This window comes from Lagenorhynchus albirostris, chromosome 13 (assembly GCF_949774975.1).
Source record: "Lagenorhynchus albirostris chromosome 13, mLagAlb1.1, whole genome shotgun sequence".
Taxonomy (NCBI): domain Eukaryota; kingdom Metazoa; phylum Chordata; class Mammalia; order Artiodactyla; family Delphinidae; genus Lagenorhynchus; species Lagenorhynchus albirostris.
Genome location: NC_083107.1, coordinates 66,245,224 through 66,272,852, shown reverse-complemented (window position 1 = coordinate 66,272,852; position 27,629 = coordinate 66,245,224). Strand labels below are relative to the sequence as shown.

At 43.7% G+C, this 27,629-nt stretch overlaps 1 protein-coding gene across 1 annotated transcript in view; it reads right to left on the bottom strand.

Annotated features, from left to right (window-relative positions):
* ALK (ALK receptor tyrosine kinase) overlaps nt 1-27,629 on the bottom strand; it is a 713,856-nt gene that overhangs the window by 473,478 nt on the left and 212,749 nt on the right. Inside the window, exons 3-4 of the mRNA XM_060168966.1 lie at nt 25,030-25,144; nt 5,358-5,522 (exon numbers count right to left, since the gene is read on the bottom strand). Of these exons, the coding sequence (XP_060024949.1) occupies nt 5,358-5,522; nt 25,030-25,144 (280 nt within the window). The remainder of the gene's footprint in view (nt 1-5,357; nt 5,523-25,029; nt 25,145-27,629) is intronic.

Genomic DNA, 27,629 nt, shown 5'->3' with positions numbered 1-27,629 from the left:
GCAGAACACTCTATGACCTAAGTCACAGCAAGACCCTTTCTGACCCACGTCCTAGATAAATGAAAATAAAAACAAAAATAATCAAATGGCAACTTATGAAACTTAAAAGCTTTTCACAGCAAGGGAAACCATAAACAAGACAAAAATACAACACTTAGAATGGGAGAAAATATTTGCAAATGAAGCAACTGACAAAGCATTAATCTCCAAAATTTACAAGCAGCTCAATATCAAAAAAACAAACAACCCAATCCAAAAATGGGCAGAAGATCTAAACAGACATTTCTCCAAAGAAGATATACAGACTGCGAACAAACACATGAAAGGACGCTCAACATCACTAATCATTAGAGAAATGAAAATCAAAAGTACAATGAGGTATCACCTAACACAGGTAAGAATGGCCATCATCAAAAAATCTACAAACAATAAATGCTGGAGAGGGTGTGGAGAAAAGGGAACCCTCTTGCTCTCTTGGTGGGAATGTAAATTGATACAGCCACTATGGAGAACAGTATGGAGGTTCCTTAAAGAACTAAAACTAGAACTACCATACGACCCAGCAATCTCACTACTGGGCATATACCCTGAGAAAACCAGAATTCAAAAAGAATCATGTACCACAATGTCCATTGCAGCTCTATTTACAATAGCAGGACATGGAAGCAACCTAAGTGTCCATCAACAGATGAATGGATAAAGAAGATGTGGCACATATATACAATGGAATATTACTCAGCCATAAAAAGAAACGAAATTGAGTTATTTGTCATGAGGTGGATGGACCTAGGGTCTGTCATACAGAGTGAAGTAATTCAGAAAGAGAAAAACAAATACCGTATGCTAACACATATATATGGTATTTTAAAAAAAATGGTTCTGAAAAACCTAGGGGGGCTTCCCTGGTGGCGCAGTGGTTGAGAGTCCGCCTGCCGATGCAGGGGACACGGGTTCGTGCCCCGGTCCGGGAAGATCCCACATGCCACGGAGCGGCTGGGCCCGTGAGCCATGGCCGCTGAGCCTGCGCGTCCGGAGCCTGTGCTCCGCAACGGGAGTGGCCACGACAGTGAGAGGCCTGCGTACCCAAAAAAAAAAAAAAAAAAAAAACCTAGGGGCAGGACAGGAATAAAGACACAGACGTAGAGAATGGACTGAGGTCATAGGGTGGGGGAAGGGTAAGCTGTGATTAAGTGAGAGCGTGCCATGGAGTTATATATACTACCAAATGTAAATACCTAGTGGGAAGCAGCCGCATAGCTCAGGGATATCAGCTCGGTGCTTTGTGAACACCTAGAGGGGTGGCAGGGAGGGTGGGAGGGAGACGCAAGAAGGAAGAGATATGGGGATATATGTATATATATAGCTGATTCACTCTGTTATAAAGCAGAAACTAACACACCGTTGTAAAGCAATTATACTGCAATAAAGATGTTAAAAAAAAAAAAGCTAGAGCTTAGCTAGAGATCAAAATCTTATCTCACTAATTCCAGAAGTAGTAGACATTAAACATGCCCCTGACACTTCTTAAAAAGTCACAGAATGCCTCCACCTGATGATTCCTCAAGATTTTATTAATCTATAATATTGTGTTCTATCAAGATCATCACTTTTTATTATCTTGCTGCTCTGAATTGTTTCTCCCTTATTATTCTCAGCTACAGGGGCCATAAATTAAATTCATTCAGAATTTATACTCCTACACTTCATTATATGTGATTGGTATTATCTCGCTGCCTTTCTCTGGCTCTTCTATAACCCCTGACAAGAAATATTGTAATAGAGTCTAAATACCATCCAACCAATAAATGCTGAGTTTAAAAAACAAATAAGAAAAAAAAACTCTATTGACTACAGTGCCCTAAAGGGCACTCCATCACTCCTTTTTATCTCCACCAATGGTATTATTTCTGCCGAAATGACAGAGAAAGTGAGATTCTAGAGTTGAGAGTTAGGTCCTTGCTTTGCCGCAGTCTGGATTGGGCATGTCATTTTCTCTCCCCTCACCTTCACCTCTTTCCCTGAAGGCCAAGGGACATTACAATACATCAGCCTGCTTCATGAGGAGCAACCCTACTTCAGGGAACAAACAGATAGCAATGTAATCAGTTGACTCAAAAATCAATGAGTGGTCCATTACTGGAAATTCTGAACACCTCTCAGTGACCTTCCAGAAGCATCGCTACAAAAGCTGGGAGGATAGTCTCTTGTTTCTAAGACTGACCAAGGCTGTGGAATATAGATCCCTCCATTAGACCCCAATAAAAACAAAGTATTTGATAATGGTGAGATTCCCCCAAGTTATGTTTGGATGTGTCTGTTCACTAAAGAACTTGATAAAATGAACTGGTATATCCACAGCGGCTTTGTCATGGTTGTTCCCATCATCATCTTCAGTGATGTGAGATTCTACCACGCTAGGAAGAGCGGTGATTTTTCAGAGAGATGGAAGTTGGCAATACTTACTAAAAAGTGGAGATTCGAATCCTGGCTGATTCATCTAATGGGAAATGGTTCACATTCAATGCATGCTCTGGCCCTTGGGACTCAGCTTTATAGAAACATAAAGTCCTCAATATGTTTCCACAGTCAGGACCACCGAGAAGTGAGTATTTCTTTCTTCCCTCCTCTCCTTCCTTTTTTTTTCTCACAGTACAGGGAGTAACGGGCAGATGCTAAAGATCATAAGATCGAGGATGGAGGAGGAGAAACCCGTCAGAGAGTGGCAATACATAATCTATTGGCACTGCTTTAAAACTTGTTTAAAAATTTAAAAAGCACTGATCTTCAAAGTTATAAAGTCTGACACCACAACATCTGTGGACAGTTGCCACTTGTCCCTCTCTCCTGATCTCACTGAACTGCAATCACAATTCAATAGTTATCAGATAAAAAAACCGTACAATGACCAAAAATGCATGTACTGCCAGGACTGTTTCTAGAGGTTAGGAATTGGGATACAGAGACATCCCTAAGGGTGGCTGAATGGGAGTACACCTGAAAAAGGGTCCACACCAATAGTACAGTAAACCTCAGAATCACCTGAGAAATTTACACAACCATAAAATAAAACAGAGTCCCATAGAAATCAAAGCTGCAATGACATACTGTATTCCATCCACCAGATGAACAAAAATGACAAAGTCTGGCAATACCGGGTACTGGTGAGGATGTAGGATCCCGGATGTACTAATACATCACTAGAGGGAGTATAACTTGGTGCCACCACTTTGGAAAATACATTGGATTATCTATTGAAATGGAAGCTGTACCTTGTGAGCCAGAAATTCCACTCCAAGTTCTACGCTCTAGAGAAACTCTTGGACGTGCATACGCACCAAGAGGCAAGCACAAAAATGCTGACAGTAGAGTTGTTGGTAATAGCAAAAGCCTGGAAACAACCCAAATATCTAATGACAGTGGAAGAGAGAAATTGTGGTATTTTTCTGCAATGGATTCAAAACCAAATGAACCACAGCTACATGCGTCAAAATGAGCAAATCACAGAACAAAAACATTATTCCATTTATATAACAGGTTGCAAATCTAATCTATATGTTGTTTGAGGCTATATACATAAGTGGTAAGGCCACAAAGAAAGCAAATGAATGATTAACACAAAGTGCAGGATAATATTTACCTCTGGGGAAAGGGAGAGATTTTTGATCTGGGTGGGGGACAGAAGAGATTGTAAAGGGATTGACAGCATTCAAATTCTTACACTTGGTGATGAGAATACAAGTACTGATTTTATTGTAATCTTTAATCCTTGCATATATGTTATATCTACTTTTTTGCACATGCTAGCTTTTATAGTAAAATTTTAAAATCTACAGATTTCTAGGCTCTATCTCAGATCTACTGAATCAGAATTAGGCTATAGCGCTTAGGAAGTATTTTTTTATAAGTTCTCCAGAATATTCGGAGGCATTATTGGGTTAAGAGCACACACCTACACACATACACACCCTACGTTACACAACAGTATCCAGATGAAAGCAGCTTAAAATATGTATCAAAGTCAAGAAATTTTAAGAGAGTCACAAAAATAGAAAAGGTCAGCCTGGAAGAGTGTGTAGAAAAGAAAGGTGCCTCATAGTTCAGGGCTCAAGGCTGATGTAGAAGCCTGGGAGCATTAGTTACTAGTTATTAGTCTCCCATGAGCGTACTTGAGCCCTGTCCCTGTTAGTTTCCCAAGAGCATCTGCCTGAGATAATCACCCCTAAGAACTGGGCCCACAGCAGGCTGTCACCACAGCTTTCGCTACAAAGACAGAAACATGATATGGTGAAAAGTATTCTGGTCTATGACTCATCACGGCAGACATCTAGACCTGGACCCACATGTATAAGCTGATCTTTAGCAAGTTGCTTCCCCTCTCTGAGCCCTAGCTTTCCCATCTCTCCTGACTCCCTCACAAAATTGGAATCCAATGAGACAGTGCAGTTGGAAGGGCTTTGCAAACTGAAAATACTACTCTGAATGTCCAGTAAGTCCAGTACTATGTCAGTTATCATTTCTTCCTGAAAGTTAGAAATATAGGTGGTCTATTCTGGGTCAGTAAAGTTTTCTGAGTCCAAGGAATTGGGAGCTCTAAGATTTGCCTTAAAGAGACCTGAGGCAGTGCTAGGGCTTAGTGCCTCCACATCTCTCTCTAAAAACTCAGCAAATATTTAACAAGCACCCACTACTTACCCTCAGCCTACCTTTTCCAGTCCTGATAATTTAGAAGAGGATGTTCATAAACAGCAAAGAACTACTGGAAGCACCTTGCAGAACTAATATGCAGTCTAAATATTCATTAATGGCTTTGAAACTAACATTTAACTCAGTTATACAACACCTTCCAAATTAGGATTGCCAGATTTAGCAAATAAAAATGTACAACACTCAATTACATTTGAATTTTTTAGTATAATTTGAATAATTTTTAAGTATAAGTATGTCCCAACTATTGCATGAGACATACTTATACTAAAAAATCATTTGTTATTCACTGGAAGCCCAAAGTTAACTGGATGTCCTGTGTTTTAACTGGCAACCGCATTCCAAATGAACAAACAGATTAACATTTTCTTCTATATCTTACATTGGGAAATCTGCATGAAAGAGAGCTATGAAATCCTATTTTCTTTCATTAATAAGAGCGTAAAGGGTTGGATTGATCCCGAAATTGGACTTGCAACCTCCTCTTCCTTGTATAGCCCAAGAAGACATGAAGAGGCACAGATATTACAAACAGGTTTCAAAGGAAACAGGATGGAACAGGGGTGGAGAAGCCTCAAAATTTCAAACAGAAATAGACATCCCAGCCCCATCCTGGCCCATCTGGGACGCTTTGCAGTGGCCTCTACCCTTACCTCTGGGCATCTCCTTGGCATGCTCCTCTTCGGGCCCATCCAACAGGTCCATCTGGGAAGCCTCCTCGGCAGGGACACGGCGCCAGGACCAGCTCTGGTTCCCAAGGTTGTGCAGTGGAGGGGAATACTCCAGCTCACAGGGGAAGTCAAAGCTGCACTCCAGACCTGCAAAGACAGCCAATGGTCAGTGGAGCAAACTGTCTCCCAAATGTGACCTTCCAGCCCCACTCCTCCACTCCAGGAAGTTGGCCTCCATCTCACCCACAACCTTCACCCTAACGAGGTATGGCAGGCTGTCAATTCCACAGGTGGCTGAGATCCATGAAAAGGAGACTACAAGAGAAAAGGAGACTACAAGAGAAAAAAAGTGTTCTTTATATAACTCAGATTATGGGAGGTATCTTCACAGAAGGCAGAAAAAAAGAGCTAAACAAGTCGGACCATGAAAAGTTTTGCATCTTGTAAGGTTACCTGGTGACATGGAGAGGGCCTGAGGTCAAGTGGGCAGAGCCTGGCTTTGCAACCAGATGGGTCTGAATCTAAGTCAGGCAAGAAAATTAACCTCTCTGGCCTGAAATTTCCTCACTTGTACATTGGGGATGATAATTTCTACCTCTGGAGATTGCTGTAAGAACTAGTAGTATAATTCATTATCTGTACACATGAGTCTGGTCCACAGTTGATGCTCAGGAAAAATCCTCATCAGGATCCTAACTGAGAAGAGAAGGCCAAAGGGAACTTAAGCTACTCACAACCCTGTTTGACAGCCCTATCATCTATTCTTCAATCACCCTCCAGAGAGGAGAGCCAAGGCTGTGATAGCTAATGAGTTTATTCTCTCTTGGGGAGGGAATGGGGAAGGTCACTGGGTAAGGAGAGAGAGAAGAGGCAGAAAGAGGCTGTGTCCTGGGACTCTGTGTGATCGCTTTCTGGGCTTCTTTGCATGAATCATCCTTGTGTCCAATCATTCCACGTCTGCCCTACTTTTAGGATACACTTACCTTCTCTTTCCCTTGCCTTGCTTGTTGTTTATTACCCAAAGTGGCTGAAGTACTTTGTACCTAGAAGGCCTCAATGCTCACTGATGGATCAATAGAATATGTGCCAAAAACCAAATTAGTCATCCACCCTTTACTTCATCATCTCCCTTTAGCCCTGGGGATGTGAAGAAAGGGAAAATTTGATATAAAGACCATTGGATGGGAATATGGGGAATTTGATTGGTATCCAGGCTTGGCCAGTCTCTTCTCACATATGGAACTTGGTGCCCTCATCCGTAAATAAGAGGTTTAGACTTGATGATTCTAGAAACAAGTACCCAGTGAAACCTGGGTTCCAGCTCCAACTCTGCCATTGATTTGCTGGTTACCTTGAATAAGCCACTTAACCTCTCTGGGCCTTAAATTCATCAAATACAGAATAAGACCCACACTAGATGTCTTCTAAAGCTCCTTCCTGATTCGACTTTTTTTTTTTTTAACATCTTTATTGGAGTATAATTACTTTACAATGTTGTGTTAGTTTCTGCTGTATAACAAAGTGAATCAGCTATATGTATATCCCCATATCCCCTCCCTATCCCACCCCTCTAGGTGGTCACAAAGCACTGAGCTTATCTCCCTGTGCTATGCGGCTGCTTCCCACTAGCTATCTATTTTACATTTGGTAGTGTATATATGTCAATGCTACTCTCTCACTTCATCCCAGTTTACCCTTCCCCTTCCCCGTGTCCTCAAGTCCATTCCCTACCTCTGCGTCTTTATTCCTGCTGATTTGACTTTTTTAAGATTCCAAAGTCCTTGCTCTCAGAAGGGTTATAACTAATTTGATAAATCAATCTGTGCGGTGGTGCTAATGACTACTAACTCCCAATTATCATTGTGCATTTTAACAGCTGCTTCTGGAGCTACTGCTACCTTGATCTCCAAGATGAGTCTCCTGTTGGGAATTTCAGGAGGCAGAGGAGAAGTAGGGCCAAGACTAGTGCAGGTAGCCAGTCACTGGAATGTCCTTTAGTTACACCATAGAAGATGGCCCTGCCCTGGAGTAGGAGCAAAATAATGCCCACTGACATTGGCCAAACGATCTAAGTTTAGGGGGGGAAGAAAAAAATCCTTCAATTACCCTTCTATTAAAGTATCTTTCTACTTCTCAACCAGCCGAGATTTATGTACCAGCTGCTCTCCAGGAGCTGCCATCCTTCTGGTCCTAAGGTTAATACCACTCGCCCTTTCACGATTCAGACAATTCACCTTTATAATGTCAAGCTGAAACAGGCAGAGCTAGCCTTGTTTGAGTTGACAGGCCACTTGCTGCCTACATATTTTATCAGCCTTGAAGAATTTCTACCTGCCTCTGGGGGCTGAGCTGCTGCTATGAGTTGGTGTCCATGAATTGTAGGCTGTCTTAATCTTCAAGACTTGCTTGCCAGGAACCTGGTTTGATAGCAGAATGCAATGAGAAGAAAACCGATCCAACATTTTGTACTTTGTAGCACAAAAATTATTCTTATAACGAAAGGTGTAGCCATTAAACCTGGCTCCTCTGGGGATGATTAACAAGACCCATCCACATTAGTGAATGATCAAGTCAGAAGGTGGGAGAGAAAGCTACTGGCCACCTCCTTCCCACATCAACAATTACTGGTACCTTTCCCAAAGCTTCAACTTCTGAGGCCCATCCTCCATCTTGACTTTTCTTCTCCAATTAAAGTCATCCTATTTCTATTTGGGACAGAAGTGTGGCATGCCAGCTCAGACACTGCCTGGCAAATGCGCTCTGTGTGCATATTAGACAAACAGACAACAGAATCTACAACCCAGTCTCAAGTGCCATCAGTCCTTGGATCTTTGAACTCTGGAGAGTCTGATAGTCAGCTGTGTTTGGGTCAGACCCTGCCTAGTAAAACAAGCTAGGCAGATACTCCTGTTATCAAATGGGTTCATTTTGAAATTCTTGCCCTGAGGCAGCTTCTCTTTAGCTGTCAAAGATGTACTCTTTGGCTTTAAATAGGAATGGAGTTAACGTTATTGCTCATTTTGGGTGAAATCAGATTGGGCTTTTCTATATTCTGATTTAATTTCTTATAAAATTTCTACACAGGTTTCTCTCTCCTTTGCTAGCCTCTGTGCCTTTCGAGCAATAATACCTGGGATTTGCCTTCTCTAAAAACACCAGGTTAAGCCTCATTTTCCTTAGGCCTTTTCTGAGTTTCTAGACCTAGGGTGCTTCTTGGATCTCTCTCTTTAGCCCTCCTCTGACTCCGCCCCTTTGTGGTGGGTGCTGTAGAGTCTCTCCTACAGGCAGGACTCAGAGGGGCTAAGGGTTTCCGTGAGGTGTTCAGCCTTAAGCAACCCAATGGTTGAACAGGTCCATGCCCAAGGAGAGGGGCGGGAAATCACATTCACTGACCCCGGCTGTCTGCCAGGGACTGTGCTAAGGAGTTTCTTATATCACTGTATTTAATCTACTGAACAAAACTGAGAAGGGAATTGTGTCTTCTCTTTAAAGCTGAGGAAACTGAGGCTCAGGAAGTTTACTCTACTTGTACAAAGACCAAAGGACTACCCTACGGCAGAGCCAGAATGTGACCCAGGGCTGGTTAATGCTGAAGATCTAGATGTTATTCATCACACCTCCACAGCTTCAGAATTTTAATCCAGGGCCAACAGATTAAATTATATATGAGAAACCTATGAAGTGCTATATTTCGGTTATTATTAGATACTAAGTCTGCAACCTCTTCATACCTGTAAAGGCTTCTGTACTACCCTAAGGAGACAGATCTATATTTCCTCTGTGTCAGGTCCATTTTACAAAGTGACTGACCTTCAGAAGAATCCAGAGATTTCAACCTTCCTTTTTACATACCTGTTTGGAACCAGGAGAATCTAACTTTCCAGAACCTGCTAAACACATAGTTGAAATCACTGCTCCCCACTTTCTAGTCACTTCCATCATGGAAGAAAGATAAAGTAATGGAATCTTCTGGAAATAGTTGGCCTGCTGAGAGGAGTGTCAAGTGCTGTGAAGGGAAAGGTCTTGGTAGAGCAGTGAGGATAGTTCCAGGCTCAGTCCTGCACACAGCAGCTGAGGGGCCTCAGCACGTCCATTCCTATTTCTGTGTCTGGCTTTCTGCATTTGAAAATGAAAGAGATGAAGCATACCCCCTCTACGGTGCCCTCCATCTCTGAAGGTCAGTGATTCTATAGAGCTCATCTTTGGCCAACACAACCAAACCTACAGACCGTTGGTCCCCTCACCCTGCCTGCCTCTAAATGAGGGCCTGCTGTCATCCCTAAAGCAGGTTCCCCAGGGAAGGAGGTGGAATGTGCATCACACTCCATGGGGTCTCAGTTTGCCTCAAGATTGTCAAAGAATTAAGAAGGAAGGTTCAGGCAAGTTTTACAGATGACTGTGCGAGGGTGAATGTGTGTGTGTGTGTGTCTGTGTGTCTGTGTGTGTATTCATGCATTTTTATCAGTCTGTACCCATATTCTGCAATCTTCCAGGATATGAATCATATTTCAAAAACTGAATTAACAGTTAGCTTCAAGGAATTGTTCTAGTATAAAACACAGCCATTCAGAAGAATGGCACAGTAACCCATCAGAAGAACCCTGTGGTGGCCCTGCCCGGAGTGATGCAGTTCCCTTGGCTGTAGTGAGTTGGCAGTGACCAAGCACTTTGACACTGAATCTGAAGGTGGAAATCTAGCCTCTGGGAATGTGTGAAACTACCAAAGCAATCATGCCCAACACCTGTGCCTAGGAAGCGAGCCTTGGCCACTTGGGCAGAGATGGGGATCTTCCCAGCCTGCGCTACAAGAAGGAGATTGCATGGAAGTTTCAGGCACCGTCCATAACACCACAGAAGGGTAACAGGGAGACGTGGTGTACTTTGGACCCTTGGGTCTTCCCTTGGGTGGACTTAGAAAATCCAACAGCCCTCCTATGTATCCAGATTGACCTCAGGCTCCCAAAAAATCCCTTAGATCAAGGTCCTTTGTACCTCCTTCATCCTAACCCTGTAAACCTAGAGACCTCTCACTAGTTTCCTAAGTCTCCTTAAGACAATTCAAATTAGGGGCCTCCTTTAGATTTTAAGACATGCCTCCCAAGGCTGGCTGGTTTCCAGATGACCACAGGTGGCAGATGCCAGCCTGGGCAGGTCCATAGGAGCCCACTGGTTGATGTCGCCCAGCCTCAGCCCAGCTCAAGGACTGGAAGCAAATAACACAGAGTGAAAAGCAGAGTCATAAAAAAAGAGAAGAATGCCATGTTTATCAATCCCATGATACTTCACCCTTCATTTTGTCTCTTATTACACGTGTTCCAGAAGTCAAGCTTGGGGTTGGACTTATGCTCTCGACTCTGGTAGCACGGGACATATGTTTACAGAAGAGCCAAGACAGGGGGAACTCCATGAAGGCCTGTGGGAAGTACTTGCTTAATTGATAACATTTACTGAGGGCTTACCATGGTCAGACAGTATGCCAGGCACCCTACATCATTATCTTATTGAATCCCTATGAAGTAGCCAGGACTCTTATCCCCATTTGACAGAGGACGACACTGGGGCTTAGAGAAATGAAGTCACACCTGAAGTTACTCAGACAGGAAGTGACTGTTTGGGCTTCCACTGACCTGCTTCCTCCATGGGACCACAAGGCCTTGATGTCAGTATCTCACAAATGGAATTATGAACTGAAAAGGTAGCAGAAAGACCTCCCCTCATTTAGAGCCACAGACACCAACAGGAGTCAGACCTGCAGTGAGGGAGGACAGGAACTGGGCCCATGCAGGGACAGGCAGGGCCACGCTGGAGGCAGGACAGAAGCCGAAGCATCTGAGCTGTCCTTAAAGGCCCTGATCCCACCTTCACAAAGGTGGACTTGGGATACCCTAGATGAGGACTCAGTCAGTGTATACATCCATAAGATCCAAGTCTTAATCCCCGCAGGCATGACTCAGGAAGCCAAGCCTACAGGTGCATTAAAGTCTGGGGCTCAATGTTCGTGTCTATGTTTCCTGACATCTTCTGGGATATCCTTTGTGTTTCCTGGGTAGGGATGAGGGTTACAGGTAAGGGAACTGACAGTGGGATGGGCAAGTTTTCTTTGGCCATCAGGGGCCCACGAGAGAGTTTATTCAACTGTATACTCGGCCCTGGGATCTGCATCTGAAAACAGAGAATTATCAGGTTTGCTACTAGTTTAAACATGGCAACATGACTGTGATTTTGTCTTGGGGTTACTTTTCTGTCTCTAGTTATCTTGACCCAGTGTTTAACTACTGGGATGCTGATAGCCTGACACGGGGCCTGATGCCCCTCACTTGCTGAATGGTGGTCTCTCTGGTCCTACCCAGCTCTGCAGTCTTTTCCTATGTGTCTCTGCCCATATGTCTTATTCATTAAGCAACCTTAACACCATCATGGTTGTTTCTCAGGGATAGGGCACAAGACCTGAGATCTGACTCCAATCCTGCCACTTGTCAGCTGTGCAGTGCAGGGCACTCTCTCCCTCTCTCTGAGTCTCAGTCATCTTAGTGATAAGACTAACTTCCCAGAACTGCTAGGAGGACTCAGTGAGATGATCCATGTGCTTGGAATGGAGAATTTCCAGTCCACATTAGCTGATTCAGAATTTACATAGCCATGCCCTTTTGAACACAGCTTTCTGTTTACCAGGAGAAACGGTATTTATGTGGGGCAGTCAACTGATGGCACATGGCCATTTCCTTAGTATTCTGCTGTACCGTGGGAAAGTTGGTAGTTCGGTCTGAAGGTGATATCCGCAGAGTCAGCTGTTAGAACTTGAAGTGACATTTGAGGTTGTTTCTTCCATTGGACAGGTGAAAACACCAAGACCCAGGCAACGGAAAAGACTTATCCAGGGTCATGTGGCTGGTCAGGAAGTCCTTCACACACAGTACGGAGGGCATTTCTCCTGGCTGTGGAGGCCTTTCCGAATGCCATCCTCTCCAGTAGGCACCAGGCCTGGGCCGGGCTGAAAATCAGAGTTACTGAATCACCAGCTCTCCCCTCCTCAGGCCTGGCTTATTGGCACATTTAAGCCGAGGCTGGATTGATTCATGGGCGGCATATACAAATGCCAATGTATTCCTGACAAACCTGATTTGTATATTCAGTAAAGAACCATGTGAAGCTTCATACACATGTGGCAATTTTCTTATAGGTGGCCTTTAGAGGTCATAAAATAGAGCTTTATATTTGAAACTACAGTTCATTACATAAAGCTCCAGGAACCAGCATTCTCGAAATACTGTCGTCCTTAAGAATTGTATCCAGTTCAAGGGAACTCCCTCGGCTGCCACCAATCCTAAGGCACAAAATGGGGTCTCCTTTTCTCAAGGGATTCCCCAGAACTTTCCAATTGTTGACCTCAAGGTCATGAAGGACCTTGAGGACCATCTTAGAGGAAGAAACTGAGGCCCAGAGACATGATGGGGCTTGCCAAAGGATGCATGGTGGGTGAGTTGCAGGATTGATACTAAAATCCAGTTCCTGACCTTGCAATTTTTACTATTTTCATTCAAAGCTGTGGGTAAAAAACAAACAAAACAATACCTTAAATAATTCTTAAAATTCTAAAAAATCTATACTGTGTTTTTCTGGAATAAGCTGGCAAAAACATACATGGCTAGGTTTCAACCATTTCCCAATGATTTGATGGCTCAGATAATCTCCAATAAGGCTTTCTGGCTTCTTTCATCCTAAATGTCCTCTTCTGCCAACAAGCTGCTTTTTGATGGTTGCTGGAATCTCCTGCTGGAGAGCAAGTCTGTGCACAGGCCAGAAGCTACAGTGAGAACAAAGGGAGGAAAAAGGGTGGCCTAGGAGTGAAAAGGGAAGATCACTAGAGTATTCTTGGAAACTCTTCCGGCTCTGGGCCAATCAGCCTTGTGCTTTTGGGCAATTTATTTAACCACTTGAGTCTGGATTTCCTCATGGATAAACCAGAGAGAATTATCACAGTAATGATGCTGATAAAAATAATAATAATATCTGCTGTGACAATCAAATAAGGTAACGAATGTGGAAGTGCTCTCTTACCAGTGAGATACTATATGTGGATATCCTTAACACCTAGGGCCTGTGCTGCAGAACACATCAACATCACTTGATCTCCCTGTGCCTCAGGTTTACCACTAGGAACCTGGAGATGAGCTGAACTGACTTGAGCTTGGAGGACTCAGGGAGATGCTATCCAGAACAGATACTCTCCTCCCTTGCCCTGTCTTGTATCAAAACCTCAGAGGGACACCAGGGTGTCTGGGGGATAAACAGAAGCATAGATCCTGCGTGCGGTCTGGCTGCTCAAGGTGAAAGCTTGGCTCTGTCACTTACTAGCTGTGTTATCCCAGGGCAAATTATTTAATCTCCCTGTGGCTCAATTTTTTCACTTTAAAATAGGGATTAAAACAGGGGCCACCTCAGGAAACCGTGAGGAGGATTAAATGCAATACACACATCAAGCACCTGGCGTGGGGACTTGCACATCGTTCGATTATTACTAAGTGATGGCAGTCATTGCTCTTGCTCTCCAGGTGGCTCCAGGCTCAGCCACGACAGAGGGGAGATAAAAGGCATGTCCAGCACTGAAGGCAGAACTTTGCCTATGTCAAACTTTGTTGAAGCTCCTCACTCAATCTTTGTTTTTTGATGTGCTGATCAAGCTTCCCTTTGGAAGTGAAGTTATGCTAGACCTTGAGTAAGAAGATCTAGGTTCTAGCCCTGGCTCTGAGGTGTTACTTCAAGCTAGTCCCTTAACCTCTCTAGGCCTCAGTTTCCTCATCTGAAAAATAAAGTAGTGGAATGAGATGAGTCTCATTCATCTCCACCATTCTAAGACCAATTTCCCCTTTGGACAGATGGCTGAAGCAAGCGCTCTAACTTGGTTCTAGCCAGCTGGTCAGCAGAATCCCAAGATTCCTGACTTTTAGCTCAGGCTCAGATGATTAGAGACTTCCACTCCCCCTTTCTGGGTTATCTCCTAAAGGAGCACTTAGCCCACCAGTCACCTTTGATGTTAATCCACCAGCTGCCATCAACATCTTGTCACACACTTTATAAGACCTGCCCCCCGTCTGCCCCCCTCCCACCAACCACTGTTCATTTGTCGTGGTGTCCCAGAACTGAAATCATTCAATTCTTTCCCACCGCTTGCCCCCTACAATGCATCTGGGAACCAATTGCCCAATTCAAGACATCTGTTTAGCTCACTTATAATCAAGCTGCAGCAAAGAAGGGCCAAGTCTCCTTCAATCAATTAATTATATAAATGCAGCCTCGGAAGACAATCTCAGAAGAGAATGTGTGTGCATGCATGTTCACAATGGTGGGAGATTGGCACAGAAAGCTCAATTCTCATTTCTCTTATCTGTGGACATAACAATATTACAGATTGAAGAAATGGGACTTGGCTCTTCATCCCAGAACAGAAAATTGAAAATAATTAGACTTCTGAAGTTAACAGCCTCCTCATTTTATAGATGGGAAAACTGAGGCTCAGGAAGGTGAAGTGACTTGGCCAAAGTGGAATGGCCTAGGGCCTGGAGAAGCAGAAAGCTAAGACCAAAATCCAGATTGGACTTCCAGTCCAGTTTTCTGCCTACAATTTCCAGGAAGCATTTTATGCAGAACATGGTACCTCTAAGAGAACGAGGCCAGCTCCAGAGAGCATGGTGAAAACCTTGGTAATTTGTACACTGCTCAGCATGACATCCACCCAGATGAGATCATTCCTGAAACCAGATGGTTGGAGGAGAGCTCTGAGTAGTGTGGTAGCCCCAATAACCAGAAAAGGTCTTGGGAAGCCTTGACCTCAGAACATGCAAGACGGTCCTCCCCACTTACTCTTCTGTCTCTTCTGGTGAGGATCTCCTGAGTGTTGGAGGTGAACATGAGGTTCCTCCCTGATGCCAATCTCAAAACACAGGCTTCCCTAGCACAAACCCTGTGACCTTCAGAAACTCCCAATCTAGTGGGAGAGATGGACTTACTCACACCTGGCTCTCACGGTAAGCAGACCTGGTGAAGCCAGGAGGACACAGAACAAGAGAGACCTTCTGCCTGAAGGATCACAGGCTCAGGGAGAAGGCAACTTTTGGGCTGCATCTTGAAGGATGGAAGGATTTTGACAGATGATAGAGGTTTAGCTAGGAAGTTTGTTAAGAATAGAGGAAGGAATGAGGTTATTCCAGGGAGGTGGGTAACTAGTATTGCTTATTTTTATGTAGTTGTATGAATTTTGAAGCTGGACTGCATAGCATTAAATTCCAGCTCAGATAGTATCATGGTTAAAGGTAAAGTGCTTTCAGGTCCCAGAGGACAAAGTTAGGGACTTAAAGAAAGTTAAGGAAATATTTTCTAGCAAATAGAGCCATGCCACCAAAATGCAGGCTATTGGCTTCTCACTGGAGTGGGTCTGATTCCTCTTCAGAGAGCATTAGTGAGGCACCTGTGCTCCAGCACATGGAACTCTATCCTTATAGTCAGTCCTGACAGTAATGCTGTCAATTAGGAATCATGACCATTCCCATTTTTCAGATGACAATCAGAATCAAAGAGAGTGGCTTGAGTCACTGAAGGTAATAACACTCATAAGAATCAGAGCTGGCAATGAATTCCACAACTCAATCCCAACTTGAGTTTCTTCCCCACTGTTCAAACAGAGGCTGGGATATGTCTTGCTTGGATGTCACAGAGGAGATTCAAAAGGCAACTAGGAGGTAAATGAAAGACCTGTGGTTCCCAAACCTAATCATACAGTCCCCAGGCCCCAGAATCTTGTTTTTAAGAAGCTCTCCAGGTGATGGTGAGGCAAGTAGCCTGAGCCTGGATGTGACTTTACCCACACCGGGATGGTACGGACCCTGCACTGATGCAACCCTTAGGGCAGCATGAACCCGCTGAGCTGACAGAGATCGAAGGAATTAAAGTGATGATATGAGTAAAGCAATGCTCAGAAGTAACATGTGAGGAAATTCTCTGCAGCCCAAGTACTGAGGAAATATGAGCCATCACCCACGTGTCTGCTGTGGAGGGTTAGATGGGGGCTCTGCCAAGCAGGCAGCCTGAGTGTGAATCTCAGCTCTGCCACTAGCCCTGGGCAGATCACTGACCTCTCTGCGCCTAGTTTCCTCATCTGTAAGATGAGACTGTTTGACCAGACTGCTGTGGGCCCTGACAGCTCACAATCTCCATGAATTTCTCACAGACCAAATTATTCTAGGCATCTACTCAAATGGGCGGGTTAAAGTCTTGTTAATCTGAGGGTTCTTCTGACATGAAGTTTTGCACCTGAGATTGGTCTTGACAAAACATTTCATTTTAAGAGGATTTTCTCTCATTTTTCTCACTCTTGATCAGTCATTTTCCCACATATGTTTTGGACACATGTCTTTCTAGACTGGTTAGAAATGCTCTGTATACAATATCTCAGATGTCCCAAAGCTGTCAAAACAAAAATTTCCCAGCTCACTCATGTCTGCTAAATATGCTTTTTTAGATTGAGGGGAAAACAAACAAACAAACAAACAAAAACAACCTGCCCAAAGTAGTTAAAGACACAGCTTTGACTTCTAAATGAAAATATGCCCAGGCCAGGAACTGTTCTCCCCTTACACACGTCTGTTCTGAAACCAATTAATATGACATTAGGAATAAGAGCGTTTATGGGAACATCCATATCTTTTACTAAAATAGAGATCCTCAGGGGCAGAAAAGCTCCAGATTGGGAATTGAGAGACTCGAGTATACTCCTAGTTTGCCCCTGGATTGTTCAGCAAATGTTGCAATTTCATCTAGTGTATGTTTACTAAGAACCCAACCAAGTACAAAATACTGGCGTAAGTACTGGGGATGCAAAGGAAACAAGATGCAGATTACTTGACCTCTAAGAGCTTACAGTCTAGGAATCATGATGATTCAGGGCCACACATAACTAAGATATGAAGAAAAGTGTGACATCAGACATGCAAAGTGCTGTGGAAAGACATTATATAACCTTCCTTAGTGAGAAAAATGGGAACAGTGAGGTCTACAACCTTGCAGGTTGTTCTAATTTGGGGTTAATTTGGTCACCAGCTGTGGGGTGTGAATGCTCACTATATGGTTTCCAAAAAGAAGCTCTACTAAATATAACAGGCAGACTATCTCTTTTTTTTAAAGAATAAGGATTTTATTTTATTTTTTTAATGTTTGATTATTTATTTTGAAATTTACATACAGTAAAATGTCCTCATTTGGGCATACATTTCTAGAAGTCTTGACAAATGCCACAGGCTTAAAAGCCTTATTTCCCAAGTAAACCTTCCTATTAGGTTTGATGGTCCATCAGACCCAGGGGTATTGCACATATATACAAAACAATCAGACAAGTATTTAAGCAGCACCATTCAGATGGACATTTAGGACCATCTTAGGCCTATGATAAAAGTGAACTAGGCTAGAATCTCTATGAGGGGCAGGAGCAAAGAGCTTGGCAAACTGTAGACACCCATTGGATGAGTGGATATACGATAGACAGATGGTGGATTAGATAGATAGATAGATAGATAGATAGATAGATAGATAGATAGATAGATAAAAGTGACATTTATCATCTTCTCTACCTTGGGTTGGATAAATTAGACTCATCCATGATTGCTTTATTATATGACCTAGTTTACACTTGGGCCATAAAAAGGATGAAATACAAACTAGGAAAGTAACTTGAGTCATAAGAAACATCTGGGGAGTCCAGGGTTTTGTGGAGTTGGTGTCACACAGTGGGATTCTTGGAGAATTCGGGATGTTCGGGAAACAGTCAGAATGTTCTCAGATTTCAAGAGGGGGATGATACCACCCTAGTGTTACAAAAAATTCCATCAACTTTTTCCATAAGAAAAATTCCAAGGCGAAAGAGACTCAGGGCACCCTGGGTACTCAGGAAAAGCTCTGAGATAGAAGCAGGGACTGAGCTGGGCCTTGCAAGCTAGAGCAGGTAGAATCTAGGGAGACAGGTTCAAGGGAAGGAAAAACAAATTAACTGTGGACAAAATGGAATGAGAAAGAAGGAAACATGGGGGAAGGAGGAGGTATGTAAAACAGAAAGGGTATTTACCAGAGTGAGGAAAGGCCTTCTCACAGTCCTTGTTCGTTGGGTGGCTTCGACACTGTTGGTGACTCCCACATGTAAAATTCTTTACCCGTTTGGTTTCTGTGGCTATTCCACCTTCTGGTTCTCCTCCTATCTTTCCTATTTCTTCATCTCTGTTTGTCATGCTCCTCTTCTTCTGTTTACTTCTTAAATGCAACTTTCTGTATCCCTTCTGGGTCTTCAACCTCCAATCACAGCCTCAACCATAGCCTATGCTAATAATTCTCTATCACACCTCTCTCCTCAAAGCCAAGGCATGGATTTACAACTCTCTACTGGCCTTCTTCACTTGCATGTCCTGAACGCACTTCAAATGTAACTTGTTCAACAAAGATCTCACCATCTTCTCCTCTCCCTCTAGACGTCGCGGTCACCATCCCTCCTTGCCAAATGTTTCTCCTCCTCCCTACTCTGATAATGGGATCTCCATCTATTCAATTACTCAAGCTGGACTCTCCCACGTGGGCAACCAAGTCATTCTCACCTTATAGCCAGAATCTCTCTCAGGTTCCCCTCCTGCCCTTCCTTTTCCAACCTATGCTTCACATGTAAGATCATATCTAAACCCTTAGTACACCCAGAATTAACTGTTTCTCCAGGCTCATCTCTCCCAGACCATCTTTACCCTGTGTCACTGGGCTTGACCTGTTCCTGGACACCATTTTGCACATGCATTCCCTCTGCCTGGAAAGCCCTTCTCACTGATCTCAGTGGTGCCTGGGGTCCAAGGCCCAGCTCAGCAGTCTCTGTCTCCAGAACATCTGCCTTCCTAAGTCCTCCGCAGAACTGTCTTTCCCTCCCTGTGTTTCAGGGAGCTTTGGCCACGCCTCTGTTACTGCACCTGTCATACAGCAGGCATGTCTGCCTCTTCCTCAAGAGCTCCTTGTACTATTTGTATTTATCATGGCCATGTCTAGAGCAGAGCCAGGCATACAGTTGGTGCTCAAAGAATGTTTATATACATTACCCCATTCTCTGGGACACTAAGGGGGAAATGATGCAGGCAGATAGGTAGGGATGCAGAAACAACCCTCAGGAGGAGGTTGCTCAAGATTGGAGCAAGCTTTAGGGAGCCACCTGCCCAGGTGTGAGAGCTGAGACCATGTTAATAGGAGAAAGAATACAAGGCCAGGAGACCACACAACCCTGAGTGATCCTTTCCACATTGTCTATCTGTTGGTGTGTCTCTGTCTCTGTTCCCCCATTCATCTCTCTCTTTGCCTTTTGTCAATTCCCTTCCCTGTCTGTGACAGTCATTTTAAATGGATCTCTTTTGACTTGTTTTTCTTGCTTTTGTGTCAGTTAGTTAATCATTCTTTTATTATCTTTTAATCTGACTTGTTTCCTTTCCGTTTCTCCTCACTCAGTCTGCCATTAACATAGAGATAAATTGTTGTTATTTATTGAGTGGGTCTATATGTCTTTATTTGAAAGGCAAGGAATGTGATCCAGTGGAGCATTTTAAACAAGTATCTCCTTGAAACACCTGAGCCAACTGCTTTTCACTTGATTTCCACAGACTGAGTTCATTGGTTCCCAGCAGGTCACTGGTCCTCAGGGTAACAGGTGTTCCCTGCCCTCGGTCTTGTATGACTGCTGGCACTGCTGTCCCCTTTGGGACTCAGCCTTTTTGGTGAATACGTGCAGAGCCTTGTGCTTACCATGTTGTAGATAAAACTACAGAGGCAAGGGCTAGGAATGAACTTGACTTCCCAGCTCAGTGGAACAGGGCTGGGAAGAGAACACAAAAAGGCCTGGCCTATCAGGGCAGAGGAATTGGTAAGAAAGCTTTCAGCCCTGACAATGGTCCACAAGGGATGCTCCCTTGTGGAGCTGCTTTTCACTGACACCAGGCTTCTGAGGGCAGAATGGCAGATCACGGCCAGCCACATTAAATAAGTAATTTCAGAAATGTGATCAAACTGACTTCCTGCCAGAGCTATGAAGCAAATCCCACAGGGGGCTGGAGGACTTATTTGCTTTCCATTTTTGATTCTGTGGTAGGTTGATTTTTTTTTTTTTTTTGAGAGAGAGAGATTTAATTTACCCAGTCTTTTCAATCAGAGAAATTGATACATTAACAAGACTGGTGTTGGTGGTAGCAGCAGCAGGGGAAGTAATTAAAAAGTCTAATCTTTCTTTGTTTCCAAAAGCACCAGTCCCTAAATTGGATGGGTCCCAATGGGCTGGAAAGCAGACAAAGTTTTAATAGAACTTTTATTTAAAGTCCAACAATGGCTGTGTTGTGCCCTGATGCTGAGATTTTAGGAGGAATCTTTCTTTTCCAGGATTCAGTGCTCTGGACACTGGAGGACTGGAGGGATGAAGGATTACATTAGTTTACTAGGGCTGTCATAACAAAACACTACAAAATGGGTGGCTTCGAATAGCAGGAATTTATTCTCTCACAGCTTTGGAGGCCAGAAGTCTGAGATCAAGACGTTAACAGGACCACGCTCTGATGGCTCTAGGAGGATCTGTCCCAGGCCTTTCCCTAGCTTTTGGTGGTTGCTGGCAATCCTTGGCATTCCTTGGCTTGAAGATGCGTCATTCTAATCTCTGCCTCCATTTTTACATGGTGTTCATCCTATGTGTCATGCCTGTATCTCTGTTTTCTCTTCTTATAAGGACATCAGTTATATTGGATTAGGGCCTACTCTAATCCAGTATGGACTCAACTTAATTGCATCTACAAAGACCCTATTTTAAAATAAGGCCACATTCATGGACACTAGGGGTATATTGAACCCATAGCAGGGACCAGAGTCTATGGTAGGGAAGGCAAGACTGCCCATAGTGCCTGGGGGGGCCTACATCCATGTCTAGGATGAGGTGAATTACCTGGCCTACCTGGGATAGTCTCAATCTGGGGACATCAAGCCTTGGTCCTACAGCTGCCCACATCTTGGATATCAGATTGGTCATTCAGTCCAAACACCAGGTTGTCCAGGGAATGAGTGCCCTCTCCATAGAGTGGGGACTTCATCTTTGAATTAACTTTTTGATGTGGTAGAAAGAGCACTAGACTTGAAGTCAGAAAATCTGGGTTCAGTCTTCTCTAATGCTCACCAGCTCCATAACTTGGGAGCACGATTAATGAATGTCTTCAGCCCTCAATTTACATTTCTATAAAAGTGGGATATAAAATAATTTTCACTCACCACAATTTTATGACAGCTTAAGTGAGAAAGGGGGGCATGGAAGAGTTTTGCAAAGTATCAAACTTTTTTTTTTCCAATAAATGAAAATCCTCTTTCTCTGCCTCATCTGGGTAGAAACTTTGGTTATTCTACTTTAAAAGGTGATCTGATTCTTCATACACCCAGAATAGGCAAACATGAATTAAAGTTGGGCAGGATATCATCTGCTTCTGTGGCTCTAGAACTCAAAGTGATTAAAACCCCCAGTGGCCTCAATCTCTTAGCTACCTGCAGTTACCAAATAAAACAGGTTTTTATCTGGGTAGGGAGTTGGAGTCCAATCCTTTAGCCAAGCCTGTAAATAAGTCTTAAGGCATCAGAGCTGGATGATAAAAGGAAACAAATTCTTTCTTTAGATGTCCCCCCCCCCCGCCCCCAGCTTCTTCAAAGCCTTGGGGGAAGAATGTGCAGCTCTGCTTGTTGATGATGAAATTAGCAGGCTCCCATCATTCAAGACAAGAGACAAGAAAGAGCTGGAATCTGATACCAAATGCCATTGAAGAAAATATATTTTACACAACATAAAAGGCCCCAACGTAAATTAGAAGAAATATGGGGAGACTTCAAAAAGGTAGGTCAAACTTTTTCCTCAAGCAGATAATTACAGACTGGGTTGAGTAAATCTTATTAGTCTCTCTCCACCTCATCTCTTCTCATAAAACACCCATGAAAAGAAAGCCATACTCAATTCAGGACTGGACAAGCTTGCCTGAGAGGGATGGCCCGCCACTGCCTATCATGATGCCTGTGGTCGGGTTGTTGATGCCTACCTTTGCCGCCCTCTCCTACCTCCCCCTCCGGACGTCCCCGCCCACCTCCACCCCAGAACGCAGGTGAAGACAGCCAGCCAGGCACCAAGCTCCACCACTCAGGGCCCGCATCGGCTTGCTGAGTCTTGGTTACTTCTCACTGTCTAAAGAACTATCCCTTCAGGCGGCAATTTTCCAGTCAAATTTCTCTGCCCAAGTTTGAGGTCTTAAAATTAATGAAGTTGTTAACATTTCTTAAAATGTCTTTTGCGGCAGTTGAAAGGTGTGGATTTGCCACCAGTGAGCCTGCTGGCCTCTTTGGTTCATAGAGAGATATGGGCTGAGCCCCGCAAACATCTTTAAGAGAACAGGAGTCTCAGTTTGCTCTGCTGTGTGTCTCAGGACTAGTCTTCAACCTCAGTGCCCCAGAGGTGCTCTTTGTGGCAACGGGCTGAGCTCCCTACAGGATTGTTTTTCTGGACAATAAGCTCTGAGAGAGCAGGAGCAAGTCTCACTTATGTTTGTTTCTGTATCACCTCTAACATCTGGCACTGAACCAGGCACACACCGGTGGTGGTGGGGACAGGTGGGTCCTTATGAGTCTCCGCTGAATTAAATATAGGAAGAGATGAAAAGGCTCTGAGATTACCACCGCACTCAGTCAAGGAGCCACCAACCAAGAATCATCTATTCTCACCCTGTGACTCGGTAGCAATGACGGTGCTGACTTTGGTACCCTCACTGAGCATTTCAGCAAGGCCTGACCAATGGTTTGGGTTCCCTCCTCCGCCAAGAAGGGAAATCATGAGGCTTCTAGGCTAAAAGGAGCATTTGAAAGGAATCCTAGGAGTCTTGCATATCTATTCCTTTGCCCAGGGAGCATGCCACCCCACCCTCATTTTATACATGAGATAGGTGAGGCCCAGGGAGAGGAAACAGGTGTATCAGAGCCAAGCAGTGGGCATGTAGCAGTTTAAATAAGCTCTGGTGGTTTTCTCCTTTCAACCTGAAATCTCTTTCTAGATGCTTCAGAGAGAACAAATGAAATGTCCTCTGTGTCATGCAGGAGGCAGACCGGCCTGTTTTGGACATTCTACATTTTATAGAAGTTGTGTAGATACTGAATGACTTTGAGAGCAAATTCAAAAAACGTTATCCAAAGACTGGTTCTATCACAAATCTGGTTTTACAAAGCAATAACAGTATAAAGGACAAGATTTCAATTATTTATAAACACCTGCCCTTATCCTAAGGTGATACTCAGTGTCTGGCTTAAATAAAATCAAGAAGTAATTCTTATCTGGAATCTCCTGACAACTACTGATCTTCCCCTGCAACCGGGGAGGCTTAGCAGCATAGCAGGAAACATCCCAGCAGAGTACAATTCTAAACTGCCCTAGGGTTTTTCATGCATTTATTTTTTTAAGTTTGAAATGAAGGTACAATTAATATGAACCAAGACTCACTGCTCTACGAAAGAGGGACACTAGCAGGTGGAAGGTCTGTTAGGTGCACTTTAAAAAGCTCAGGCCCAGGGGCAGAGACTGAGTGGCGGGAATAGGTAAATATTCCCAGAAGGGAATCTAGAGCTCAGTGTATACCAGGTTCATAAATACTTAGTTGAATCAGGCCTGATGAGTGAGTTCCATCCCTGAAGACCTCTGCATTCATTTATCATGCACAAGCCTCTGAGTTTCTTCTATGTGATGGGATAAAGTGGGGAGCAAACAGATTTGTGCCTGCCCTCATGGGGTTCACCCTAAAGGAGTTCAAGAGAAGAAAAAAATGTCCAAGTTGAAATACATCAGCTCTCCTCCAAACCTACCCCTTTCCTCTGCAGAGGCCAGCTCCTGTGAGCTATTAGGATGAACATGGAAGATGAGGAATGCTACACCATGTAAATATGGCCTCACCCTAGCAGTCTGCGTAGGTAGCTCCCTAGGAGAAAAAGTGAAGGGAAGAATTCTGCTTTTGTAGTTAGAAAATCCACTTTGTATGATCTTATTATGCTCAATTTCTGCATCTTTAAAAATGGAATGGGACTTGGCCTCCTTACCTCTGAGGTTATTGCAGAATCAAATGAACTGAAAATAATACCTAGGAACACGTCTGGGTACTTTTAAGGAGGTACCTAAACATAAGGAAATCACTTGAGGGGCCCCAGAAGACCCTCATAATAACAATCCTCTCTTCAAGAGATCACTATTAGAAACACTCATGGGTTAGAACCCTGTATCTAGAAAGCTACAGTCAAAATGCAAATAAGCATTACATCTAATGACTGGTAAGGGGATGTCAGGAATACCACACATATAAAGGCTGGGGGGATGAGATATGGCAGCAACAAAGCCCTTGGCTTCCTCCAGGATACATAAGGCAGCTGTCAGTCTGGAGAAGCCAGTCCTGGGGGAAACGGTCTTAAATTGGGTGTCAATGGAGACTAAGGGTACAGAAAGACTTCCTCCCCGACAAGCCATACATCACAAGCTGAAACTCACAACTTCTTTAATTATGAGATGGTGACTGTACATCACAAATAACTATCAAAATATACTTACCATATCGGCTGCGATGAGACAGGAAAGGGAAGGAATCTTTCATTATCCAGGTCAGATTCCAGGCAAGAGAATCAGGAGGAAGAGAAGGCAGGTTTGCTGGTGACTCCAAGGAGCTCTGACGGGAACCTGAAAAGACAAAGAGAACACCGATCTTTGCCCTTGGGATGTGTCTTTTAGCTGTCACTCATATTGCTTATAAAAGAAAATTCATAAAAGGCTTTCATGACATCAGTTGGAAAATGAGGGGAAAAAAGACTGAGTCACGAGTAGGTTGAATTGACCTCAGGACCTCACTGCACATTTTCTACCAAGGGCAGCCAGATCGAAGAAGTCCGAATCTTGCGACCTAGGCCATGCCAAAGATCTCTGGGAGATGAACTAGAAGCCAGGCTACTTAATGGCTTGGCCTAATAGCTCTATCCAAAGTCTATTCTGCTTATCAGAATTTGTGCAACTTTACAGAGAACTTTAACTCATCTCATTTAAATAATGCCTCCACTCTACTTTATGTTCCGACTTGTAATTTCATCTAACGTTGTTTGCTTGGGTTATTGCCTTATCAATGAGAGTGTTGAAACTGCACTCAGAAGTTATGAGTTTTGACAACTGTGTTATTTTCAGGAAAAAAAAAAAAGCTAGGTGATGAGTTTTCCCATAACTAAGAGTCCAGGGAGCCACAAAGGATTAATGTTTCTGATTTGCATGAGAGAAAGAAGGGTTGAGAGAAAAGGAGCAAAAGCAGCATTATTCCTTTGCTTAACAGTACCTCAAGTGGGTTTTGTGGGATGAAAAGTAATTATAATATATCTACAAATCAAATGAACACAGGCTGCATGCTCTTATGCAGCTCTTCCCAGAAATCCCCAACTCAATCACTATTTGCTAACGTTTTAAGGCAGGCAAAGCTTTTTCTGTTAAAAAAATAGAATCAGTTTGGGAATCAGTTCTGTTTAGGAGATAGACATGTAGCAAGACTGAGTGTGGGGAGAAGGCAAGGAAGGGAATTTCTTCTGCAGCTTCCAAGGGCGAGGCACCATGCTGGGCTCTTAACCCACATAATTTCGCAGTGACTCTCTGAGATAAGCATTACCATCCCTGTTTCACATATGCAACAACTGAGGCTCAGAGGGGCAAATGATGGAATCTGAAACTGAAGCCAGTTTTGCCTGGCCTCAGGAGGCCATGCTATACCATGGGTGGGCTGGTTTGCTACTCAGACAGTAATTGTTAAACCACCTGGACTGATTTCACAAAGAGGAAGAGGAGGAAGAAGAGAAAGAATAAAAGGAAGCAACAGTAGCAGAAGCATTTTTTTAGCCTATTTGCTTTGTAGATTCTTCCACATCACCTCCAGCACGCGATCCTCCTTCAACCCTCTTTTAGTATCAATCCCTCTTCACACACTTTAAGGAAGTAACTGCCCTGAGTGGCCACAGCAGACTTGTTTCCAGACCGCTCTACTGTTTTATCTACGGGTGCTGCCTTTGGGTGAAGCCCACTTGTTCCTGCCACTAGAACAGACTGGGCATTCTACGTTCTCCTTCCTAAAGAAACACTCTTCTTTCTGCCTTCCAAAGATTTGACCTGGAAGTGCTGGCTTCTGAGTACGTAGAAAAGAGTTTTTGACTTTTCTCCCACATCTGATCTAAAGAGATAAGAATTGAATTGGTTAGTACCCAGATACATCTTTTGCAGCATTTCTCCAAAATGGCTTAGAGGAATGCACTGAAAGGGGTCAGAAATTATGTTAGTAAGTTTCAGAGAGCAGCCATCTCATTTCACCCTCACATCAACTCTGTTTTATAGATGGGCAATGGGGCTGAGAGAAGTGAGGTCCAAGACCACACACGTCTACTTAGGAGCAGGCTTGAGTTTATTAGACTTTTAAAGAATTAATAATATTAACTGAGCACACATGGACCAGGCATTGTGCTAAGTGCTTTAAGTGTGTGATTACATTCACTTCTTAAAACAACCTCGTGAATAAGTATCAATACTATTATTGGGCCTTATTTTGAGCCCAGGGAAACTGAGGCTGAAGGAGCTTGGATGCCCTAACTGTGGCCACGTGGCCAGGCAGGAGACCAGAGGCAACAGACCAGATTGGCCTGATGCTATTGCCGATGCTCCTTCCACCACCCTTCATGGACCCCCACAAACTACTGCATGGTGCTTCTCAGTTCTCTACAGGGCCCTCCAGCATCCCCACGAGTCAATGGCTAAGGTCAGAGATGAGAGTATGCTCCAGAATGGGGCAACAGTGCGAGGGATGTGAGAAGGCTCTGACAACCAACTCCTTGCAATAACCCCCATGTGATTAAAAATCGGCATCTCTATGTCTGCGTCATCAGCATAGTTCAAATTTTAAGCAATTCTGAAGCAACAGGAAGACCAAGTCTAGGCAACATTTCCCTATTTCACAATGATGTCATTTTTTCTTAGCCATACAGTTTGGGAATGGTATTAACTTCTTCCTGGATGTGAAGCACCAAGTGGATGGGGCTAGACTTCAGGAAGCACTTATGAATCTGTGGGTTTGCACAGAGTGGCAGATGACTTTTAATATGGATGAGGGCCAGGTTATATATTCAGGGAAAAAA